This window comes from Leptosomus discolor, chromosome 7, assembly GCF_034619465.1.
Source record: "Leptosomus discolor isolate bLepDis1 chromosome 7, bLepDis1.hap2, whole genome shotgun sequence".
Lineage (NCBI taxonomy): Eukaryota > Metazoa > Chordata > Aves > Leptosomiformes > Leptosomidae > Leptosomus > Leptosomus discolor.
Window position 1 is genome coordinate 65,996,316 of NC_141397.1, and position 19,198 is coordinate 66,015,513.

A 19,198-nucleotide genomic window follows, 5' to 3' on the forward strand; every position below is an offset into this window, starting at 1 on the left:
GCGGGTCCCCGTTACGCCGCGTCCGCGCTCCGGTGGGGCTTGGGGCGCGGCGCCAGGCCCGGGTTTACCTGCGGGAGGCAGGAGCGGCCTGGGCCGGGCCGGGGCCGCCGCGCTCCGGGGCTAGCGGTCCCCGGAGGGGCCGGGAAGGGGGAACCGGGAAAGGCGGCGCAGCAAAACCCAGCGGCGAACCGCGTCCGCAGGCGGCGGCCCGGCCCCGTTGCTTTAGCGACTCCGCCCGCGTCACAGAAGAACAGAAACACTTTCGTTATTGAATGCTCTTTGCTTTTACCCGCACGCCGCCCTTGCAGGGGGATCACGCGCCTCTTTGAACACAGCCAGGCCCTCCCGGGGTACAGCTCATCGCCCCCCTCCTCCCCCCACACCAGAGGGGAAACCGAGAGGCCCCTCCCGGTCTTGAGGCAACGCGAGCGCGTCCCTGGGCTGACCGGCGGACTCGTTTACAGCTGTTCGTGGGCACAAACCCTTCAGGGAAGCTTTTCCAAGGCAGGGGGGCAGCGAATTGCAGGCTTCTGCATCCTCGGGCATGTGCTGGAACGTTTTACTGCATTCAAATTAATACGAACTACATTTTTCATTAGCTTTGTGTTAACGCCGTGTTGGATTTCCGTGAAGTTTTACAGACCCAGTTCTAGGTCCTCCAGTTCCTGAAGGAGAGCAGTTTCTTTCTGAATCTTCTCCAACTAGAACAAAAAAGCACAAGAGGTCACAGATGTACCTTATTATAAAACGAAACTTGAATAAACTGCACACATCTTAACAGTACCTGATTTTTCTCTAGCTGTTTGCCAGCAGCTGCTTGTTCCTTCAGCTGCTCAATTGCCTTTAGTTTCTGTGAAAACAAACAAAAAAACCACACTAACACAAAAATACTGGTGAACCAAGAAGATAAAAAACAGTCTTAGAAGTTCCTGCAGCCACCAGTGCCCGATTTGCGAGGAGGCAGGTCTCCATGTGGAGAGCACTTTTCATTTAAGCATCTCCAGCTGCTCAGTCCAGAATTTCCCACCAAGAAAATACATTTCTGTCAAGAACAAAACCTAGAGAACAGAAGCACTTCTTAGTCTCTGAAACACAAACACCATGCCTTATCTCACTGAGGGGCCAGGTCCAAATTTGGAAATGGCTCCTCCACTACCGCTGTCCCCCTTCACCACCCTCTTCCCAGAAAGCCGGGAGCATTAACCCCAACGGAGACCACGGGAAGCAGGAGGCAGCCAAGAGAAAAAAGCCCTGATGGGTTACGCAGAAACGGGAAAGATTCTCTACCCTGAACCAAACAACTTCCATTCCGAAATTATTTAATCCAAGGATTTCCCAGATCGGCAGCACACTTTGCACTCCTACCACGCAGAAGCCAGAGAAGAACCCAAACCCGCACAGCGCGCTTCCCTTCTCAGCTCCAAGGCCCAGTGAACAAGCAGCCCACGAGCACCTTTCAGCTGTACCCCCCCCCTCAGCGGCGGGCGCACAAGCACCACCACCCCCAGCAGGAGACCGGAACGCTCTCTGTGCGCCTTCAGTGGCCGCCGTGCTGCCCGACGCCGCTCTGGTCAGAGCTTCCAGCGTCCTGGCAAGCAACGACCTCGACTGTCTCACAAGATGGAAAAGCAAAGTTGGGTCACAAACTCAGGAAGGTGCCGTCCGTGTAAATGCTGTCCTCCCGGGCTCAAGTCACCTTACAATCAGACTGGATCGTACAGACCATCTCTTAGAGAAATCTGCTTTTAAAAAAAAAAAATGAAATAAAGAATCCCCTCACCTTTTTTAAATTCTTTATCTTCTTGTCAACTTCGGGGTCTCCCGATGTGACGGCAGGCATAGCACTCCGTGGTGCGTTCTGTGGCGCCGAGGACTGTGTAGATTCCTGGTTCACATCAGCTTTGGCCTCCTGGAGACAAATAAAATAAACACGTTATCTAGAAAATACCTGTGATTACAAAGGGACTAAGGAATGTCTTTAGTCATTTTCAGGGACCCATTTAATGTGTCTGCTTTCACTAGTTGGCTGGTATACTCCAAAACTCGTAAGTGGCTTGCTTTGATGTACTGCATTACCTATATATGGGCTTTCCACAAAAAAAGGGGTTATCTATAACCACTCACATGCTGTTTTTTGTTGAATTTCTACCTCCTCAAGACACCAACCATACATAGCACAGGGAAACCTCAGTGAGTATGACATGACAAACAGGCACAAATATTTTACAAAGTGGAGGTGGGTCATTCTCTCTGAAGTAAAAAAAAGGCCCCAAAACCAGTGTAAGAAATTAAAACAAAAAAATCTTATTTTAAGAAATGATTGCTTCAGAAATCTGAAAAGCTAACATCAAAAGCTGATCTTTATCTACCGAGCCCAAGAGCCGCAAGCAGAGAGGCGACACGGAGCGGGCTGTCTTTGGTCTGCCCTGGGAACATGCCTCAGCCCCGACCAGCTGGGGACACGCACCGAAGCGCCACGTCCGTTCTCACCCCTCACCCAACGCTGAACAACTGTGCGCATTGCCTGAAGGTGAAAAGTCGGAATTTCTTAGTCCTAACACCGATTTCAGCTGAGATTCACGTGCAAGACGTGTGGAGGGCTCTCAGCGCACCCAACGGTCGCTGCTCTGAGACTGGTCAGTGCTGCTGGTGAAAAGTAATTAACTGATCCCCGAACGAAGCGCTCCCGCAGTACCTGTTTAGCAGCTTTCTTTGCTTCGTGTTTCCTTTGGTTTTTGAGAGCTGTTTTAGAGAGTGGCTTATCACCGCTTCCCGACTGGGGTTTCATATTCTGAGGTGGCTCATCCTCATGCTGCAGGACACGCAAAACGAACAGTTATGAAACTCGCGTTCCACGTTGGCAAGTGCGTTGGTACCAAACACCCAACAGTGAGCCCCCAAACCTCCTTACGGCAAGACCAGCATGTGCAAAGGTGAACCATAAAGAAAGAGGAAGGAAAAACAAAGAAAGGAGGGAAAAAAAAAAAAAAAAAAAAAGAAGTATGTGCATGTGCCCTTTCCCTTTCGAGGAGCAGAAGACAGCGTGGAATGAGTTTCCAACTCATCCATGCCCAAGTTTGGATGTGACTATCCTGTATGTCCTAAAGATGTCATGGATTTCTGATAAAATAACAAAATCATCATGTTCTCCATCTCAGGGGGGAAATAAAATCAAAGAGGAACAAACCGGCACAAAATGACTGAAGCTCGGCATTTTGCTTTTGTTGACAGCTTTTTAACTGAAACTCCTAGTGACAGGAAAGGAAAAAAGGGTTGCTGGGAGGGGGTGGGGGTGAAAAGGAGGGGTTCTTTCGTCTTTTGGTCTTTTAAGGTAACTCTTAATTGGGGAGCTAGATTGTTTTAATGCATATGACAAGATTTCTTGCCCATATATATAGGAATTATTTTACTTAACAGATCTTTTCTCTACTACCTCTGCTTGTTGGTCATTTGCAAAATCAGCCGTTAGCACGATTAACAGATTCCTCACCAGCCGAGCAGCAGCCTTTCCTTCAGAAGCACAAGGCCCAAAATCAAAGCTAAGACTTCAACATCAAGGGCACAATTGTTAAATGCAATTAGTCGCTGCTCAGCCCACTTTGAAAACTTGCAGAGAAGAAATTCCTTAGACAAGTAGGTCGCTCTACTGAAACCTGTTCAACTACAGCTGACTTGGTAACAAATCAAATCTCCTCCTAGCGAGCAAACTCACCTAAAAAGCAACCCAACAAAGCTGCTGGGAGGACAGCCAAGCACCTGCCTAGCTGGGTCTAGACTGGCGAGGCGGGTCACTCACATCAGGGGCTTCTACCTTGCGTATCCAATCTCACCGCAAACCAAATTTACGGGTCACTGCTCCAGCGCACGCCGTGCAGAGCGTTTTTGAAGTTTGCAAATGACTTTGTGCAAGGGGAGTGCTGGGACCAAAGAGGTTTGCCTTCCAGCACACACCCCTGCAAGCGGCGAGCCAAGTGTCGAAGAGGATTACCGAGAAAACCTCTCACCACACCCACCGCACCACTGTCACCAGTCTGATGACTCTTCCAACGTCTCTCACTAAATACAGACGGGCAAAGCCACGGAACAGCACGCTTTAGGTCATCTACGAAACCATTCGGTGGTTCTGTGCCACTGGCCACTTACAAGCTTGGAACTCGTCACAGGTTTGTTTCGCAGGGCTGGGGGCCTGTACGCCTGGGCAGGCTTCGGCTCGGCGCTGGGCAATTCGCTGGGCACGGCCTGGTACTTCACTGCTTTCGCCGGGAACACTCCGTCCAAGAAGGGCTGCCAGGAAACCTGCCACATCTCCTCGTTCGACGGCACTTCGTAGCTGTGCAGCAGGGAGCCGGTGTAGTGCCATACCTTGTACCCGTTGCTGACGCGCAGCCTGGGAGCACACGTAGCCGTGACAATGTGCTCCCCGTCAGGACACCAAGCGAAGTACGTGGCATCCGAGGCTACTGGTTTGGAAACGAGTCTGTAGTTCTTAACGTCCCACACTTCCATCTGTCCCCTGAGGTTTCCAAATCCTGCGAGCACCAGGATGTGTCCGTGGGGGCTGTAGTAGGCAGCATTGCGAGGACCGGTTCCAAAATCAAACACAGGGTCACACTTCAGATTAAAAACTGTCGCTTTGGCAGGCATAAACCCATACACAGCACAGAACTCAACAGAATTTGGGCTCCAAACAACATCGTAAATAGGGCCGTTTTTTGCTAAAAGGAAGAGGAAAACAGGCAGCTGTCGGTAGGAGCGTGTGTCTTTCCAGTGCAAGCAAAGCCAAAATCAATGGCAGTTCTTAACGTCACGCTTTGCTAAAATGCTGTGACCTAATTACTGACACTGAAAATGAGTTCTGCTAACAACAGAGGCAGGAACAACGTGTTATCTTCTGATAGTTTTAGTTAGGGTTTGCAACAATAACTGCAGCCATTCCAAATTACCTCTGCGGGGTCAGCGTCAGCACGGTAACAGCAAGCATACTTTTTTCATGTAAAAAAAATCCCTCTTTTATTCCCCGCCTCGTTATTCAAGTATGATCTCTCAGGACCTTCTGAAACTGTCCCACTGGAAACCTGCAAACCCAGGAGTTTTGTACTAGCTGGGTACTAGACCCTCTTTCTTAAATCTACGACATAGTGCACAGCTCAGCTTTGCAGAGCTGAGAAATACTGACCTAAGTGATCTTTGGACCGTGCTCACGCACGGTATTTTACAAGGCAGATTTTAAAGTGAGAGAACGCACAAAAAATAGTTTTACACATAATGATTAAAACTCAATAAAGTTAGAATCCATTCTGGGAGTTAGAACATTAGGAGATATTGAAGAATGACAAATCAGTGATGGAAACTCATGTAAAAGGGCACACGGGTCGTTACAACTATTCATGGTCTGGATATCTCTACCTCGATTTCAGACAAACACCAAGTGCCTTGCTGCCAATTCCTAAATCCAGGTGTTGGCCCAAAACACCAAGCAGATTCAAGTTGTTCACTCCTGCTGGCATTCTAAAGCCTCGTCACCTCCACAAACCAGGCCGTGCAACCATGCTGTCCAGGCACTAACCAGACACCACCGCAGACGGGCTGCGGCAGAAAGCCACGTGTCTGCCCGTGTCACGGCAGCGGGCGGCGGAGGGAGGAGGGCGGCTCCTGCGGGCGCCAGCAGCCACGGCAAAGGTGGCAGCGTGAGCGCGCGCCAGCCAGAACCGAAACCCTCTGCAAACACCAGTGTGACCAGAGCTTCGAAACCGGACCTCAGAAGCGATCAGAAGACACAAACCCACAGGAGAGGAGGCACCGCTCGCTCCAAGTGCCCACCGCTTGCTTTTGTGGGAAAGGAGTTTTACAAAACAGACACCAGTTTGGTTTTTTCCTTGAAAAAGAATAGCTAAATTAAATGAAAATTAACGATAAACTTCCTGTTAAACAAAGATGCATCAGAAAAAAATAACTGCAAAAGGCAAAGAAGGTTTTGATAAGCATGTGATTAAACAACTCGTGTTCTCAATCTAGGAAACTGCTCCCAGAGAGATTCCAGACACCGAGTTATAATCCAAATTATTTTTCCCCAGAGAAGTCAGCAGCACAAGAAAATGGGGCACAGTACTTGATACCACAAGTTTTGCTGCAAAAAGCAAACTGGAGACGTTCTCCCAGCCAGCACCAGTATTGAAGAGAACATATTCACAGTCTCTCAAGCATCGACAGTCTACGTCACCCCATCCCCAAAGTTCTGAAGCACAACAAGCTACCCTCGGGACAGTCCCAAACAGGACACGCGCTTAACACAAACACCAACACCTCAAGATAACGAACAAACACCACCAAGGGGAAAGTAATGAATGGATTTCCAGTGCACAGACAACCCTGAAATTAAGCACATCCACTTGCTTCTCCCCAACACGTAATTTTTATGTCTTGGAACACTTTCCATTTTACAACACAAAATAAAGGACTTCTATTTCCCAATACACTTCAAAAAACTGCTCTCACTCTGCCCCAGTTCCTTGTGTGACAGGATCAGCTGCATGTCTAAAGGCACAGGCAGGATTATTCTGCGTGGTTACACACCTTCCTGCCCATTCCAGACTCTCCGTTGCCCAGGTGTTTCCTCAGTAAACACACACAACGCCCTTTCTGCGCACGTGAGCACCCTCCCAAGCAAATTATTTGTATATATTCACTGAAAGCGTGTGCCCTCTGCCACTGACATTAAGACAAGTGTACCAGAGATGGCAAGACAACTCAGCTGTTAAAAACAAAAAAAAACAAACACCCCTTACTCCAGATTTAAAAAAAAAAAATCTGCTGAAGGATTTTTTCTGTTAAGAGTACTTAATTTTTTAATTACTTCCTTAGACTAACAAAACCCCCTCACACATTACACAGAAGCTGGTGACACAGCAAAGCCCACTACCGAGAGCTATAACGCCAAGGAAAAAAGCCAAGAGCTACTTACGCAGTTGGACGACGGCGCTTTCCCCGTTTGTGGCGATGTAGTGCAGGGTTTGCTCTCCGTAGTAGGAAGCACCTGTTTTATCAACCTCTGTACTCGCTATCACGAGCACAGCAGTGGCTGACAGAACAGACACACAGTTATTTCAGTGCAGTTACTGCAAATTACATAAACTATCCCACACACTACCATGACAAGGAGAAAGCAGTTTGATTGTGAATTCTCGTTAGTTGCTCGCCTAACAGCGCTGTCGCTGCTCTCTTCTGCGCTTCATCTTTCCTAAACAGAACAGGGATCTGCCTTCCGCAGGCAACAAGCGCAAGCAAAGTCTATTCATTCACCGCTGAATTACGAGGAAGTGAATATGCTTCTGCAGCCATCATAAAGATACTCCTCCTCTAAGGCAGAAACCCAGCGCCCTGATCAGTCCTTGAACAAAGCATTTCATCAGCAGCTTTTGTAGGCACACCTATTTTAACCAAAACTGCGTGCCCACACATGGTTTCTACACGTATGTTAAGGCCTTCCCTGTATTCCAACGTGGGTTCAAGTAAAACTTTTTTACAAAATTATGCTGAAGCAGCTCATTGCTAACCAACAGCAAAGCACACAGGGGACTGTGCAAGTGACACACCTGTGTGCACACGATTTTATCTAAGAACAGCTTACGCTCTGGTATAATCGTACGTTTACAGTCTAAAGACGTTACCGTCACAGAATGCAAAATCAAACGCGAATTTGCTGTTCAACTGCAAAACTGACCAACACGTAGAATATTCTCGATTACAATATACTGACCACAGAAGTCAAGACAGGAAAGCTACGAGCACTTTGGGGTATTCGGAACTGCGACGCTGACACGGCACCGGCACCAATGGCCACCTTCAGCATTCCCCTGCGCACGCAGGTTAAACGCAAAACCCATGCAGCAAACAAAGTCATTAAGTCCCAAATGGGTGGTGTGTAAAAGTTTAAATATACATCTGTTTTACCTTTTTTGTTCCACAGCATTGTCACCTTGTCAGCTTTAAAGAAACTCTTATTGGCTAGTGCAGACTGAGGGCCACCGAAGTTGGGATACTGATAGAGCCGAACGAACGACGGCGCTCCTTTGCTGCCCGGGACGTACACAGCCACCTAGAACAGAGCCAGGAGATCTCACTGCAAGTGATCCTCTCGGTAGCACAGTGTCTATTCACTACTAGTACCTTGTACTAAAATCACAGGGATCTTTTGACGAAAACTAAGAAAAAAGTTTCAAACAACATCAGAAGTACCTTGGTCGGCTGTGCTCCTGGAGATAGCACGAAATCGTTAACCTTTTGCAAATGCAGTTTATTTGCAATAGTATCTGCAAAACAAAGTCGCAGACGTGATGACGTTAGTGACAAACGACGCCAGCCCGGATCACTTAGCTATCCCATTTCACGGGTCTGCACTGTGGATGATGAAGAACAGCCCACACAATGACAAAGGACTTCTTTCACTAGGCCAACAACCGCTACCTTCCTATTTCGTCACACATTTTTATTTACAAAACCAACTGGTCTGAAATCCGGTATTTAGTACTTGGAAGGTCAAACACCAAGGAAGGCTCTGAACCGCAGGGGAACACCACTCGCGTCTGAAGCAAGGCGCAGCGCTCGTCATCTTCTCCGCGCTGATCGCAGAGGAAGCAGCGCCAGTCATGTCCATCCCACAGAGCCGGGGCTTCTCCCCTCGCAACTTCAGCGGATGATCCTTCCCGGTAGGAAGCGTTTGTAAAGGCGTGTTCTGTGCTGAACGTTGCCCCTTTACACAGAAGGTGTATTTAAAGAGCCAACGAACAGCAGCAACCCACAGCCTCGCTGCAGCAAGGAGGCCCCGCTGGGCAGCAGACCTCGTGCTGAACAGACGTTCCAAGCTTCCCGAGTATGGCTTCGTTAACATCAGCAGGGCTAACCCTCAGGAAACTGCACCTCTCACACGCTGCATTTTTAGCTCCCAGAATAATTCTTGTATCAGCTTTATATTTAAAAAAAAAAACCCACCCCAAACAAAACCCCACCAAAACCACACACCACTGTTCACCCCCCAGCAGTTTCCTTTTATTCCTTTCAGTTTTTGTTCTAATTGATTTTTATCTTCCTGCTCTTCTCTCCCCCTTTCCCTTTTCAACCTCTATGGATGCCAAACATTCTACTACTAGTATTAAATTTCCTTTAAAAAACCGCTCTAGCTTCACAACTTCATTTCTGCCATCAATATAAATTTCCTAATGAGACACTTTAACAGTTCATTGACAGAAGACACACAACCCAAAGAAGTAATCATAGATCACGTTCTCTATTGACAGTTTCCTGGATCTCATTAAATGAGAAACAATACAGAATCAGGCCTCTTTAACTGAAAATTAGATGCATTTCATACTAGATAAGTCACTGAAAAGATAAAGAAGAAAGTGAAAACATACTTCATTAAACAATTCTGAATTCCAAGCTCAAACAGAATGTAGGCATTATTTAAAATAAAGAGCAAGCAAAAGAAGAAATGAGGAAAAGATTCAGAAGAAACCGCCCCCCCCAAAAGAAGGTGCCTCTGTAGAACGCAGGGAGATGTACAGAAATACTTGCGTACTGAAGTTGTTGTTTTCAAAGAAGTGCACTTCATTGTTTACATTCCGGGCACAAATGCTCTCATCCTCTGCCCAGCAAGGACACCTACAGTTAGAGGAATAAATTAGGGACACTGAATGATGCTCATCCTCAGCAGTCTAGGATTTTTATTCCTCCATTTTCAAAGCCAAACAAGTTCAAACGTGATACATATTTCGAATGAACAAATGACATCTGCATAGTAAAAAAACCCAACTAGGCTTAGTTATTGTCGGCCCCCCGCTTCCTCTGTGGTGCAAAATTATCATGAATTTATACTATGAAACAATTACAACTACATACAAAGGTACTCGAAGCACAGACACTTGCTTTCAGCTAGCACCAGGCAGTATTTTGAAAGGCAACTCCACACCAACAGCTCTATTTACCCAGACCAGGTTTTGAAACCACATTTCTTTGCAAACAATTAGCATCTGGAAATGGTATTTACCAGTTCTGCATCTTTTTCTGGATGAACGATTTTAAACATTTTCCAGTTTTCACCTCATGAAGCTGTAGGTTGGGCACCCCCGCTGTGCCGTCTTTAGCAGCTGCAACAAAAACACGGATTACAGCGGTGGTCTCTGGGGATCCAACCTGCTTCACCATGATCACGCGCCACCTCACGATTCCACAAGCAACCAAACACGCCTAAACTTCGTACAAGAAGCATCCCGCCCCGAGGGGCTAAACCCCGGGCTGCTAACAGCTTCACCTATTAACTAAGTCTCTCTGCAGTCTCTCAGTCTGCTTCCAAGGGTGGGGTTTCTGCTCCCCACCACAAGACCAGGACCACCAACACCAGCACAGCTTTTTTAGGGCATGTTTTTGAACCAGAATCCAGAGCGACCCTCTCGGCAAGCAGCGAGGGCGTGCTCTCCGCTCCCACACGCCGCCCTCCCGAGAACGCAGGGCGCTGCGCCCGTCCCGTGGCAGCCCCGGCGCTGTCTGCAAGCTGCACAAAACGGTCCTGCCGGCTTTCAGCTCTCCTGCTTGCTCCGGACACTACAGCCTGCCTGCTGGTACCCGTGACTCGGAGCACACCTCCCAACAGCTCCCCAACAGCCCACAGCCGGCAGCAGCTCTGTCGCTTGTGCTGCCTGGTGTGAGCCCACCACCTCTCCCAGAGCCCTTCCCAACGCCCAGCCTAGGCCCAGCTCTTCACACTGCCTGCCTCGGGCTCACAGCTTGGATGAGACTGAGGCCGCCTAAATCAGGAACTTGAACTCCACAGGGAGGCAGAGGAGAGAGCAGAGCCCCCTGGACAACGGAGAACACTCAGGTCAGCTGTGCCCAGTGGAGGACACGCTGCTGGCAGACAGCTCACAGCCTTCCTTCCCCACACGAGCGGCTCGAGCAGCGTGTCGTTCCAACGCGCGCTTTGCGCCAAGACCAGCTGGCAGGTTTTAGTGCTCCTAAGAGCGGTCGATACCGGACGCTTTCGGAAGACGGCATCCCTCCCTCCTCCGCTGAACACTTGACTACCCCTATAATTTTCTGTACGCTCGCTACACTGCTCCTTTAGCCAATAAATACGCCACAGTGGCAGATCGGGTGGCGGAAAGCCTGCAAACCGAATTAAAACACGCAGTGACCCGGCGTACTTTCACAGCTGGTGAGATACTCACTTGTATAGGCCTGCCAGGTGGCCAGGACGTTGTTCTTTGGCGAGAATTCAAGGCAAACTGCCTTTGGAAGGTCAAAGGAACGCAGTAACTCAGCACTGGTGACATTAACAATATTTACTCTGGAACCAAAAGATGCCATTTCAGTAAAACATGCTTAGAGTAGTTAATTAACAGCCAAGGGAACTTTTCACATATTTGACACTCCTAGTTCTGCCCCAAATTTGGCCAATGTAACTAAATTAGAAGAGCTTTTTTTCCCCCTCCCGCTTTTACTACATTTTTGAAAAAAAAAAAAATTTTAAAACCAGATACCCAAGCATAACGGAAACTAAGTGAAAGCACTGCTCAAAACATACCACATTATTTTTATCTGCAACATTTAACCTCTGAACCAGAGATAAGACATTCTACCCAAAGAGGCCATCCACACTTGCACAGTGCTAAAGTCGAGAAAGATTCTAAGGGAACTAAAACACGTGTTTATCCCACCTATTTTTAAAGGTCTTTATCTATAAGGATATGACATTTAAGAACTGGGCTTTTTGAGGCTGGGGTGTGCAGAGCCAGGGACAACAAATAGCAATGGTCAGACAGCTGAGCAAGCCAGGCCCAGCGGCACCTCTGGACCCCATGTGTTAAAGATCTGCCACACACGGAATCCAAAGGAACAAAAAAGATCACACCAAGCCGCATCCAAGCCACTGCTGTCCTCAGGAGCTGCCTTAGGAGCCTGTTCCTCACCATCTCACTGACTGCTCCCCCTCAGAGAGAAGGAAGAGGGACAGCCCCCAAAACAGAGAGGCCTGGAAAGACTTGCCATCTGGAATGCTCTCATTTAAAGTCTGGGTACCTGGACAGACAAGCTGGTCGTTTGAAAACATTTTCCCCACAAACATTTTCTGGAAATGGACCTTACCAACTGACAAAAATAAAAGTTTTTAAGGAAAAATGAGGAGTCTGAATATTTTGGAGAACCAGAAACAACAGTGAAAGTAACGAATCCTACGTCTAAGTTACCTACCTAAAAAGAAATGCTTCAACGGCATTACTGAGCCCCTTTGCAGATTTTTTTAACCCGTTAGCCAGAGTACTGACATTCCAGAAGCAGCCTTATCACCTCTTTACAGCAGCAGCCCCCGGACGCACTCCTACATAAAGGACGGCCTCCAGTGAACTCTACAACGCGCCTGGTCTATAAAAAAGGAACCTTGTGATGTTTGTACACAAGGTGTGCAGACTCTTCATTTTCCATGAGCTCTACTAAGAGGTTAACCCCAGAAAACCAGGTACTATCGTAGAGGGAACTATGAGCAAAAAAACCCCAAATTCCTCAGGAATGGGTGCGCTATAAATACGAGAGAAACAGTAAATATTTCATCTGATATTCAGGAAACAAAGCCACTACAGCGAATAATGCAAAAATAAACTGCATCTAAAGCGTGTATGGAAACAAACACATTTATAGCAATAGCCTTTACACAGACAAGAGTAAACGGGGCAAAACTGATCCAGTTTATTTCACACAAACTGGATTATTATCATAAATTATTATGACAATTAATATAATTAAAAAAAAAAATGCACCAACTTTTCTCCGTTGCACCAGGCAAAGAGGGAACCGTCCTTGCTAAAAGCAACAGCTTTGCAATTTTTTCCAGAGTCCCTAAAGAGGTAAGAAACGCCCATTAGTACCCCAACACCCCGCGGCGGCACCCTCAACAGACAGCAACCCGCCCGTCTCCCCGCTGCGCTCCAGCAGCGCTGTGCACCCGGCCACCGCTCAGCATCACCGCCCGGGCGACGGGAGGGCGGGCAAGCGCCAAGCCTTCGAAACCATCGATTCTCTGAACTGCTGACAGCAAGGAAAAATTCACTCACATATATACATTTTTCAATTCTAGAATCTACCTTTGCTTTCCAGAAAGCTATTTCTTTTGTGCAGAAGATCAAGAACAGCGGTAACATCAGTACCTTTGAAACGCTGTGCTCTCGGTGAAACTAGGCGGCCCATTCACCATGTAAAGCCCCTCGGATCCTCTCACTGGAAGAGGGAAGAAGCAACCACTCATTTCAAACCCAGAAAGTCATCCAAAGCAAAAGCTTCTTCCAGTTTGTGAACCTTGAGACCCGCACGCCCTTTACCCCACTCGCATTTTGGGGCAGATGCCGGACGGTTGTAAAGGGGGTTCAGGCCGCGACACGCACCCCAATGCCTGCCTTCCCCCGCGGCAGCCGCGGGACGGGAGCGCAGGACGGCGGCAGCGAAGGGGCAGCGCTGAGCCCCGGGAGCCCCAACGCGCAGGCAACGGAGGCACCAGCTCGCCCGACGCCTCTGCGGACGCACCAGTGACCGGCCAGCGCTGCCCCGGCGCCGAGGGCCGAAGCGGGACAACGGCCACCAGTGCCAGCCTCCCCGCGGCCGAGCGGTCCGCCCCCCACTCGGGCCAGCGCGGCACTTCCCATGCAGCCCCCCCAGCCGGGGGCTACGAACCGGTCGGCCCCTCTGCCGCGGGAGCGCTGGTGCCAGGGCGAACGAGGAGCAGAAGCGCCGCCGAGGGCAGCGGGACAGAGACGAACCAGGCGCAGGGCAGAGGGGCTGAGGTGGGGGCACCCCTGGCGCCCCCCAGCCCGCCCCTGCTCCAGCAGGGCCCGCGGTGCCAGGCTGCGGGGCCGTGCCTGGCCGGGAGGCGAGTGTACCCCGGGAGAGAGACCCGCAGCCTCCCCGGGCAGCCCGTGCTCAGCGGCACAGCGAAATCATAAAAAACCCAACCCGTACTTCTCAGGTTTAAGCGCAGTTTCCTGGGTCTCCGTGGGAGCCCGTCGCCTATCGTCCCCTCGCTGGACACCACTGTATAAGCCTGGCTTCACCTCGCGGGGTGACCTCACGCCACCGAGGAGCTGCACCTGCCTACGGGAGGAGGGACAACACCTTGTCCCAAAGCGGCCGGCAGCCCCCAGCTCTCAGCCCTGCCACAGGAGGCGCTTTCACGAAGCCCAACCTGCAGAAGCTGAAAATTCTCCACTGCTGCAAAAGCCGCAGGAGAGTCCTGCACAACAGGGCTGCAAAGGGACACCCAGACCCCCCGCAAAGCCCGAACTCGGGAAGGGCGTTTGCCACAGAAAGGTTGTGTTGGACTCCTTTTTCTGCTGACGTGACACAGTGTTTGCCCCATCGTTAGTTTCAACATTGACCTTCAACTTCGAAAACAGAGGGTGTAAAAGAAGTATCAGTACAAAACGTGTTCTAAATTTCATTCTTTTCAGAGACATGGCCAGGCTTACGGCACTGGAAAACAAACAAGAAATAAAGACAGATTCATGCAAAATCATGCAGTTAGAACTGTCACACAGCGAATAAACCAAACATTTTTAAGGTAGTTGTATTACAAACACACTATAATGCAAAGTTAAACCACAAAATGGGCAAGTGTTACGCAGCTGTTAGCTGTGTTTCATGCATTTTCTTGGGACGCTAAAGACACCTCCTGCAGTGACAATTTTTTACTGACAAACGGGAGCCAAGAAAGCAAGATCCGCACTAGCTCAAGGTGCCGGTTCTGCAGCTGCCCGGGAGGAGGCCCGGCAGCCGAACAGCCGCGCTCCCACCACAGCAGCAGGTCTGGCACCGAACACCCTGACGCTGCTCGTCAGAGCCGCTCCTTCAACCGCCACGTGTCCCTCCCTCGCCTCTCTCATGCGCTTTGGAGATCAACAAGTGGAAAACATTCCAAGCAATAGTTTATTAGTTTGGAGAAAACACCTTTCTGACAGATTTCAGCTCTCCACCTGCTCTGCAGCCCTGTACTTCCCTGGGGGCACACCGCACCCCTAACATACCTCAAGGGTACGTTTTAACAACACACTAAATAGGACCCACGAGCTTTGCGCCCCTGCCTGGAGTCTGTTCTCCAGGCTCTCTGTCAGACTCCCAAGAAAAATGAAGATCCAAATTTACATCAGATCACAGACAGCAGCAAGCAGCCCAAAACCCACCCTGAACAACTGCAGCCCCCCGTACACCCAAGCCAGGGTCCGTGTGCTGGCATTTAAAGCTCAGCAACACAGGGAAGGAAAAATACATCTCCCTGGTGCCACGGACAACTTAAAAAGCAGGAGAGACAGGAAAGGGAGAAGGACTGTTAAAGAAACTCCACAAAACGCAGCGATGAGCCCACGAACTGCAGCGAAGGCACTTCAGTCGGCTGTGAGCTCCGGGGAGCTGCCAGGCAGCTTGCAGAGGCCCCGCTAGGCCGGTGCCCAAGTCCTGCGAGTCCCGGGGCTGCCACCGTCCGCTCCGAGCCCCGGGGAAGCTGGGCTGGCGAACGGGCCTGCCCTGCTCTCACCCGGTCGCCCCGTTTCCTCTAGCACAGCACCTCCGGGGGCGCTTCACCCTGTACCAGGCGGTCGCAGGACAGACCGAGCCCAGGAGAAAGCCCAAGGCAGCTTTAGCAGACGTGCTCTTACACCCCCGCGCACCTCCCGCGGCGCAGCAGGCAGAGGCTGGCCGGCGGACCGGCGGCTGCTCAGGCGACGAAGGGACGGTGACGAGCAGCCGGCACCCCAGGGAGCGCGGTGCTGCCCCGGGCCAAGGGCCGAGCGCGCCCACGGGGCAACGACACGGCCCGGGGAGGCCCCGCCCGGCGCCGGGAGCGGAGCGGGGACCCGGGCCGGCCCCGCCGCGCCCTGAGGGGACCGGCGGAGGGCACAGGGCCGCCCCCGTCCCACCCGCCGCCAGCCCCAGCCAGGCCGGGCCGGTCCCCACGACCCGACGCTCACCCCACCGCCGCCCGGTCCCGACGCACCTGCCAGCAGCGGCGTGGGGGGCGCCATCTTGGCGCGACGCGTTCAGCTTCCGCTTCCGGGTGAGCGACGACGCGGCCGCCCCAGAGACGTCCACGTCGCGCGGGGCGGGGGTGGGGGCGCCGGCACGTGACTCGTGGGCGGCCGCTTCCGCCCGCCGCGGCGCGCGCTGCCCCGGAAGCGCTACCGGCGGGCGCGCGGGTTGGCGGCGGGAGGCGGCCCCGCCCGCGGCGGCGCGTGTTTCCGGCGGGCGGCGCCGCGCGGTGCTGACGCTGGCAGCGGGCGGCGCGCGGGGCCCAGCGAGCGGAGCGGCGGCGGCGGCGGCGGCCCGGGCCGGCCGGTCGCACCATGGTGGCCAAGCAGCGCATCCGCATGGCCAACGAGAAGCACAGCAAGAACATCACGCAGCGCGGGAACGTCGCCAAGACCTCGGTGCGCGGGGGGCCGGGGCGGGCCGGGGCGGCGGGGCGGGGGCGGGGGCCGGGGCCGGGGCCGGGCTGACGGCGGCGGTGCTGTGCCCGCAGAGGACGGCCCCGGAGGAGAAGGCGTCGGTCGGGCCCTGGCTGCTGGCGCTGTTCATCTTCGTGGTCTGCGGATCAGGTAAGCGGGCGCGGGCGGGCCCCGGGCGGCGCGGGCCCCGGCGCCGCTCCTCCCCGCGGAGCCCGGTGCGGCCTGCCCGCCGCCCGCTGCCAGCGCTGCCCTCCCCCGCTCTCTTGCAGCCATCTTCCAGATCATCCAGAGCATCCGGATGGGCATGTGAGGGGCCCGTCGCCGGGTGAGGCCCGCCCGCGCCCCCCCCAGCGCTGCCATGGACTGTCCCCCCCGGCCGGCGCCCCGCCAGCCCCGGTTCGTCGCAGCAGCTGCCGCGGAGCGGTGCTCGGCATCGGCCGCGTCGCATTCCAGGTCCCTTCACGAGTCATTCCGAGTTTTCTAGCCCGTGCCACAGTGCCTTGATCAGCACCACATGTACAAAGCAATAAAATTATGTTGTTGATCTACAATCGTGGACCTACTTATTCAGTGCAGCCCACAGCCATGTCCTCTGTAGACAGGCCGAGCCGTGTGGATGCCGTGGGACTGGCCTCTGCTGGGAGCTCCGGTCCCCAGACCCGTGTCAGTCTGTGCAGCTGGAAGTGGTTTTATTTAAAGCCGGACGCCAGGATTTTTGCAGCAGCTGGAGTACGGATCTGAAGCATGTTGGCAGCGCAGCGGTTGGGCCGCGCCGCATCCCGTAGCTTACCCGAGTGCATCGTCCTCTCTGTACGCGTAGAGTAGCCCCACTGCAGCATGTGGCAGTGCGCGAGCGCCCCGACGCTTGTCACGGCGGAAAACTGTACCCCGAACCTCTCGTCCTCCTGAGTAGGAAATGCTTGTTTGTGTAGCGCTAGTGGGTGTGAGTTAGCAACCGGCGCGGCCGAGCAGCAGCTGCTCCTGACGCAGCCCGATGCCAGAGCCCGGCAGGCTGCCGAGCTGCCGGCTCGCCGGGCCGTGGCTGGCTGTAAATACTTCTTGGACAACTTGCAACAAGTGGTGATAGTTCTAAATTTTAGGATGTTGTATGGGAATGTTTTGTGCAGGTGCAGGGACCCTGCCCCTCCTGCCCACAGTTCTGCTTTTACGTGCAGCTCCTGCAGAGTGTGGTCTGTCTTGCAATATATATATATTTAATCCTATTTAAGGTAAATCCTGCTTTCAACTCTGTTTCATCTAACAATGGATCCAGTACTTAACTGCTTCCCTATGGGTAATCACAGTTCCTTCTTAGTGATACTGAAGAAAAAAAGAACAGTAAAACAAACAAAAAAAAAAAACCAGCCCTCCTTACATCTGTAGGAGGCTGTAACTTAGATCTCGGTGGAAAATGCTGCTATTGATCATGTTTTATTGCTGGTGGCCCAGGCATGGCGTTGGCCGCTTGCTGTCTGCGCTGGTAACAAAGGCCACCTGAGATCGGGCTGCTGTTGTACGCCGTTGCTAAAGGAAGATTTTCTTTTTTCAGGTTTATTAGCAGAAGAGAAATTTAAAATCCGGTTACGCTAGAAGTAATAGAAAAGCAAATGTCTGTAGAGATGAATTAAATGCCTGTTAGCCATGAAAGAGCAGATCTTTTGTATGAGATGTCGTGTTTCCGTATGAAATCGTTGGGACTGGTGTGAACCAGCGTGGCCAAGAGCATGCCCCGGAGCTGAGCCGTGCAAGGCAATGTTCCTTGTTCTTGGACACTCATGTTTTGTAAGCGGTGGTGGCGGGGGGAAGTGTGTATAACCTCTGATTTTAAATAAAGTTCTTTTCAAATGCGAGCTGTGTCCGTTTTGAGGTTGGCAAAATGGCGCCTCAGCGGGTGTTGAAACCAGGCCCTTCGTCCTGCGTGCACCTTCGTCAGCTCTGCCCCACGAGGAGCCCCTTTGCCGCAGGAAACCCCCCTACTCGGGGGTCTGGGCCATGGGCGCGCCTGGTGCTACTCCCCTTCCCCTCGGGGACCGATCTCCCTGCAGGGGCTCAGCTCTCCGGCCCCTGGGGGGTCTGCGTGGTTCCCACTTCCACAGGAGCGCAGTAACGGTGGCGCTTACGCGGCCTCAGGAGGGGCCATGACACCCCGAACCTTCACGGGGTTTGCTCCTGGGCTCGGAAGAACACGCTGGTGGCAGAGTTGCTTCACCACGAACACGGAGCATGCGGCCGTTTGCGGCGCTTTGCCGGCACAGGAGCCGGGGTGCTGCCCCCACCCACGCTGCTGGCCTTGGGAGGGCAGGGGCGCAGGGTCAGCCACGTGCAGGCCCAGGGGTGCGCGGCCAAAAAGCAGTGAGAGAGCAGCTACGGCCCAGAACCGGCAGTTGCATGGGGGCTGGAAGGATCCGTAGCTCACAGCTGCGTCCGTCGTGACACAACAAGAGCAACGTGGTGTTCAACATCGGGGAAGGGCCCTTAGAGGAGGGACAGGGCAAGGTGCGGGAGGAGCTGCCCCACGAGGAGCACCTGCTTTGCCAAAGCCCCGGGGGGGTTCTGCTGCCAGGCCTGTTCCCACAGTCCTCGCCAGGAGGGACTGCCGGCGGCGAAGGGCAGCTTAGTCATTTTTCGGGACACAGAGAGGAAGCAGCAGTGGGTCGCTGAGATCTGAGGTGCGCTCGCGTTAGGGTGTTGCTCGAGCCCGCGGGACCTGGCAGGACACACCCGTGGGA

General features: G+C 52.4%; 2 protein-coding genes across 4 annotated transcripts; one reads left to right on the forward strand and one right to left on the reverse strand.

Moving 5' to 3' along the window:
- Positions 1 to 545: 545 nt before the first annotated feature.
- EIF2A (eukaryotic translation initiation factor 2A) lies at positions 546 to 16,049 on the reverse strand. 3 transcript variants are annotated; one of them, XM_086467860.1, is made up of 14 exons: positions 16,022 to 16,049; positions 13,191 to 13,260; positions 12,808 to 12,882; positions 11,220 to 11,338; positions 10,043 to 10,142; positions 9,575 to 9,657; positions 8,236 to 8,309; positions 7,951 to 8,095; positions 6,962 to 7,078; positions 4,144 to 4,715; positions 2,696 to 2,812; positions 1,781 to 1,909; positions 785 to 850; positions 546 to 701 (listed from the first exon to the last, which is right to left on the reverse strand). In XM_086467860.1, exons 1-14 carry the CDS (start codon positions 16,047 to 16,049, stop codon positions 636 to 638), a joined length of 1,761 nt encoding a protein of 586 aa, XP_086323986.1. In that variant the 3' UTR covers positions 546 to 635. The 3 variants fall into 3 exon arrangements, with proteins under 3 accessions (XP_086323986.1, XP_086323987.1, XP_086323989.1); XM_086467861.1 differs by lacking the exon at positions 12,808 to 12,882; XM_086467863.1 differs by lacking the exons at positions 9,575 to 9,657; positions 10,043 to 10,142.
- Positions 16,050 to 16,342: 293 nt separating this feature from the next.
- SERP1 (stress associated endoplasmic reticulum protein 1) lies at positions 16,343 to 18,319 on the forward strand. The gene is made up of 3 exons (XM_086467864.1): positions 16,343 to 16,451; positions 16,544 to 16,619; positions 16,739 to 18,319. The coding sequence occupies exons 1-3, from the start codon at positions 16,368 to 16,370 to the stop codon at positions 16,777 to 16,779; spliced, it is 201 nt and encodes a 66-aa protein (XP_086323990.1). The 5' UTR covers positions 16,343 to 16,367; the 3' UTR covers positions 16,780 to 18,319.
- Positions 18,320 to 19,198: the final 879 nt, after the last annotated feature.

Excerpts from the sequence above, each read along its gene's own strand:
- EIF2A (XM_086467860.1), bottom strand. The coding sequence starts at position 16,049 with ATGGCGCCCCCCACGCCGCTGCTGGCAG. Across the intron at positions 12,883-13,190 it reads GAGAGCACAGCGTTTCAAAG|GGACTCTGGAAAAAATTGCA; the intron begins GTACTGATGTTA and ends TTACCTCTTTAG. Across the intron at positions 10,143-11,219 it reads CACCTGGCAGGCCTATACAA|CTGCTAAAGACGGCACAGCG; the intron begins GTGAGTATCTCA and ends TTTTTGTTGCAG.
- SERP1 (XM_086467864.1), top strand. The coding sequence starts at position 16,368 with ATGGTGGCCAAGCAGCGCATCCGCATGGCCAACGAGAAGCACAGCAAG. Across the intron at positions 16,452-16,543 it reads GGAACGTCGCCAAGACCTCG|AGGACGGCCCCGGAGGAGAA; the intron begins GTGCGCGGGGGG and ends CTGTGCCCGCAG. Across the intron at positions 16,620-16,738 it reads CTTCGTGGTCTGCGGATCAG|CCATCTTCCAGATCATCCAG; the intron begins GTAAGCGGGCGC and ends GCTCTCTTGCAG.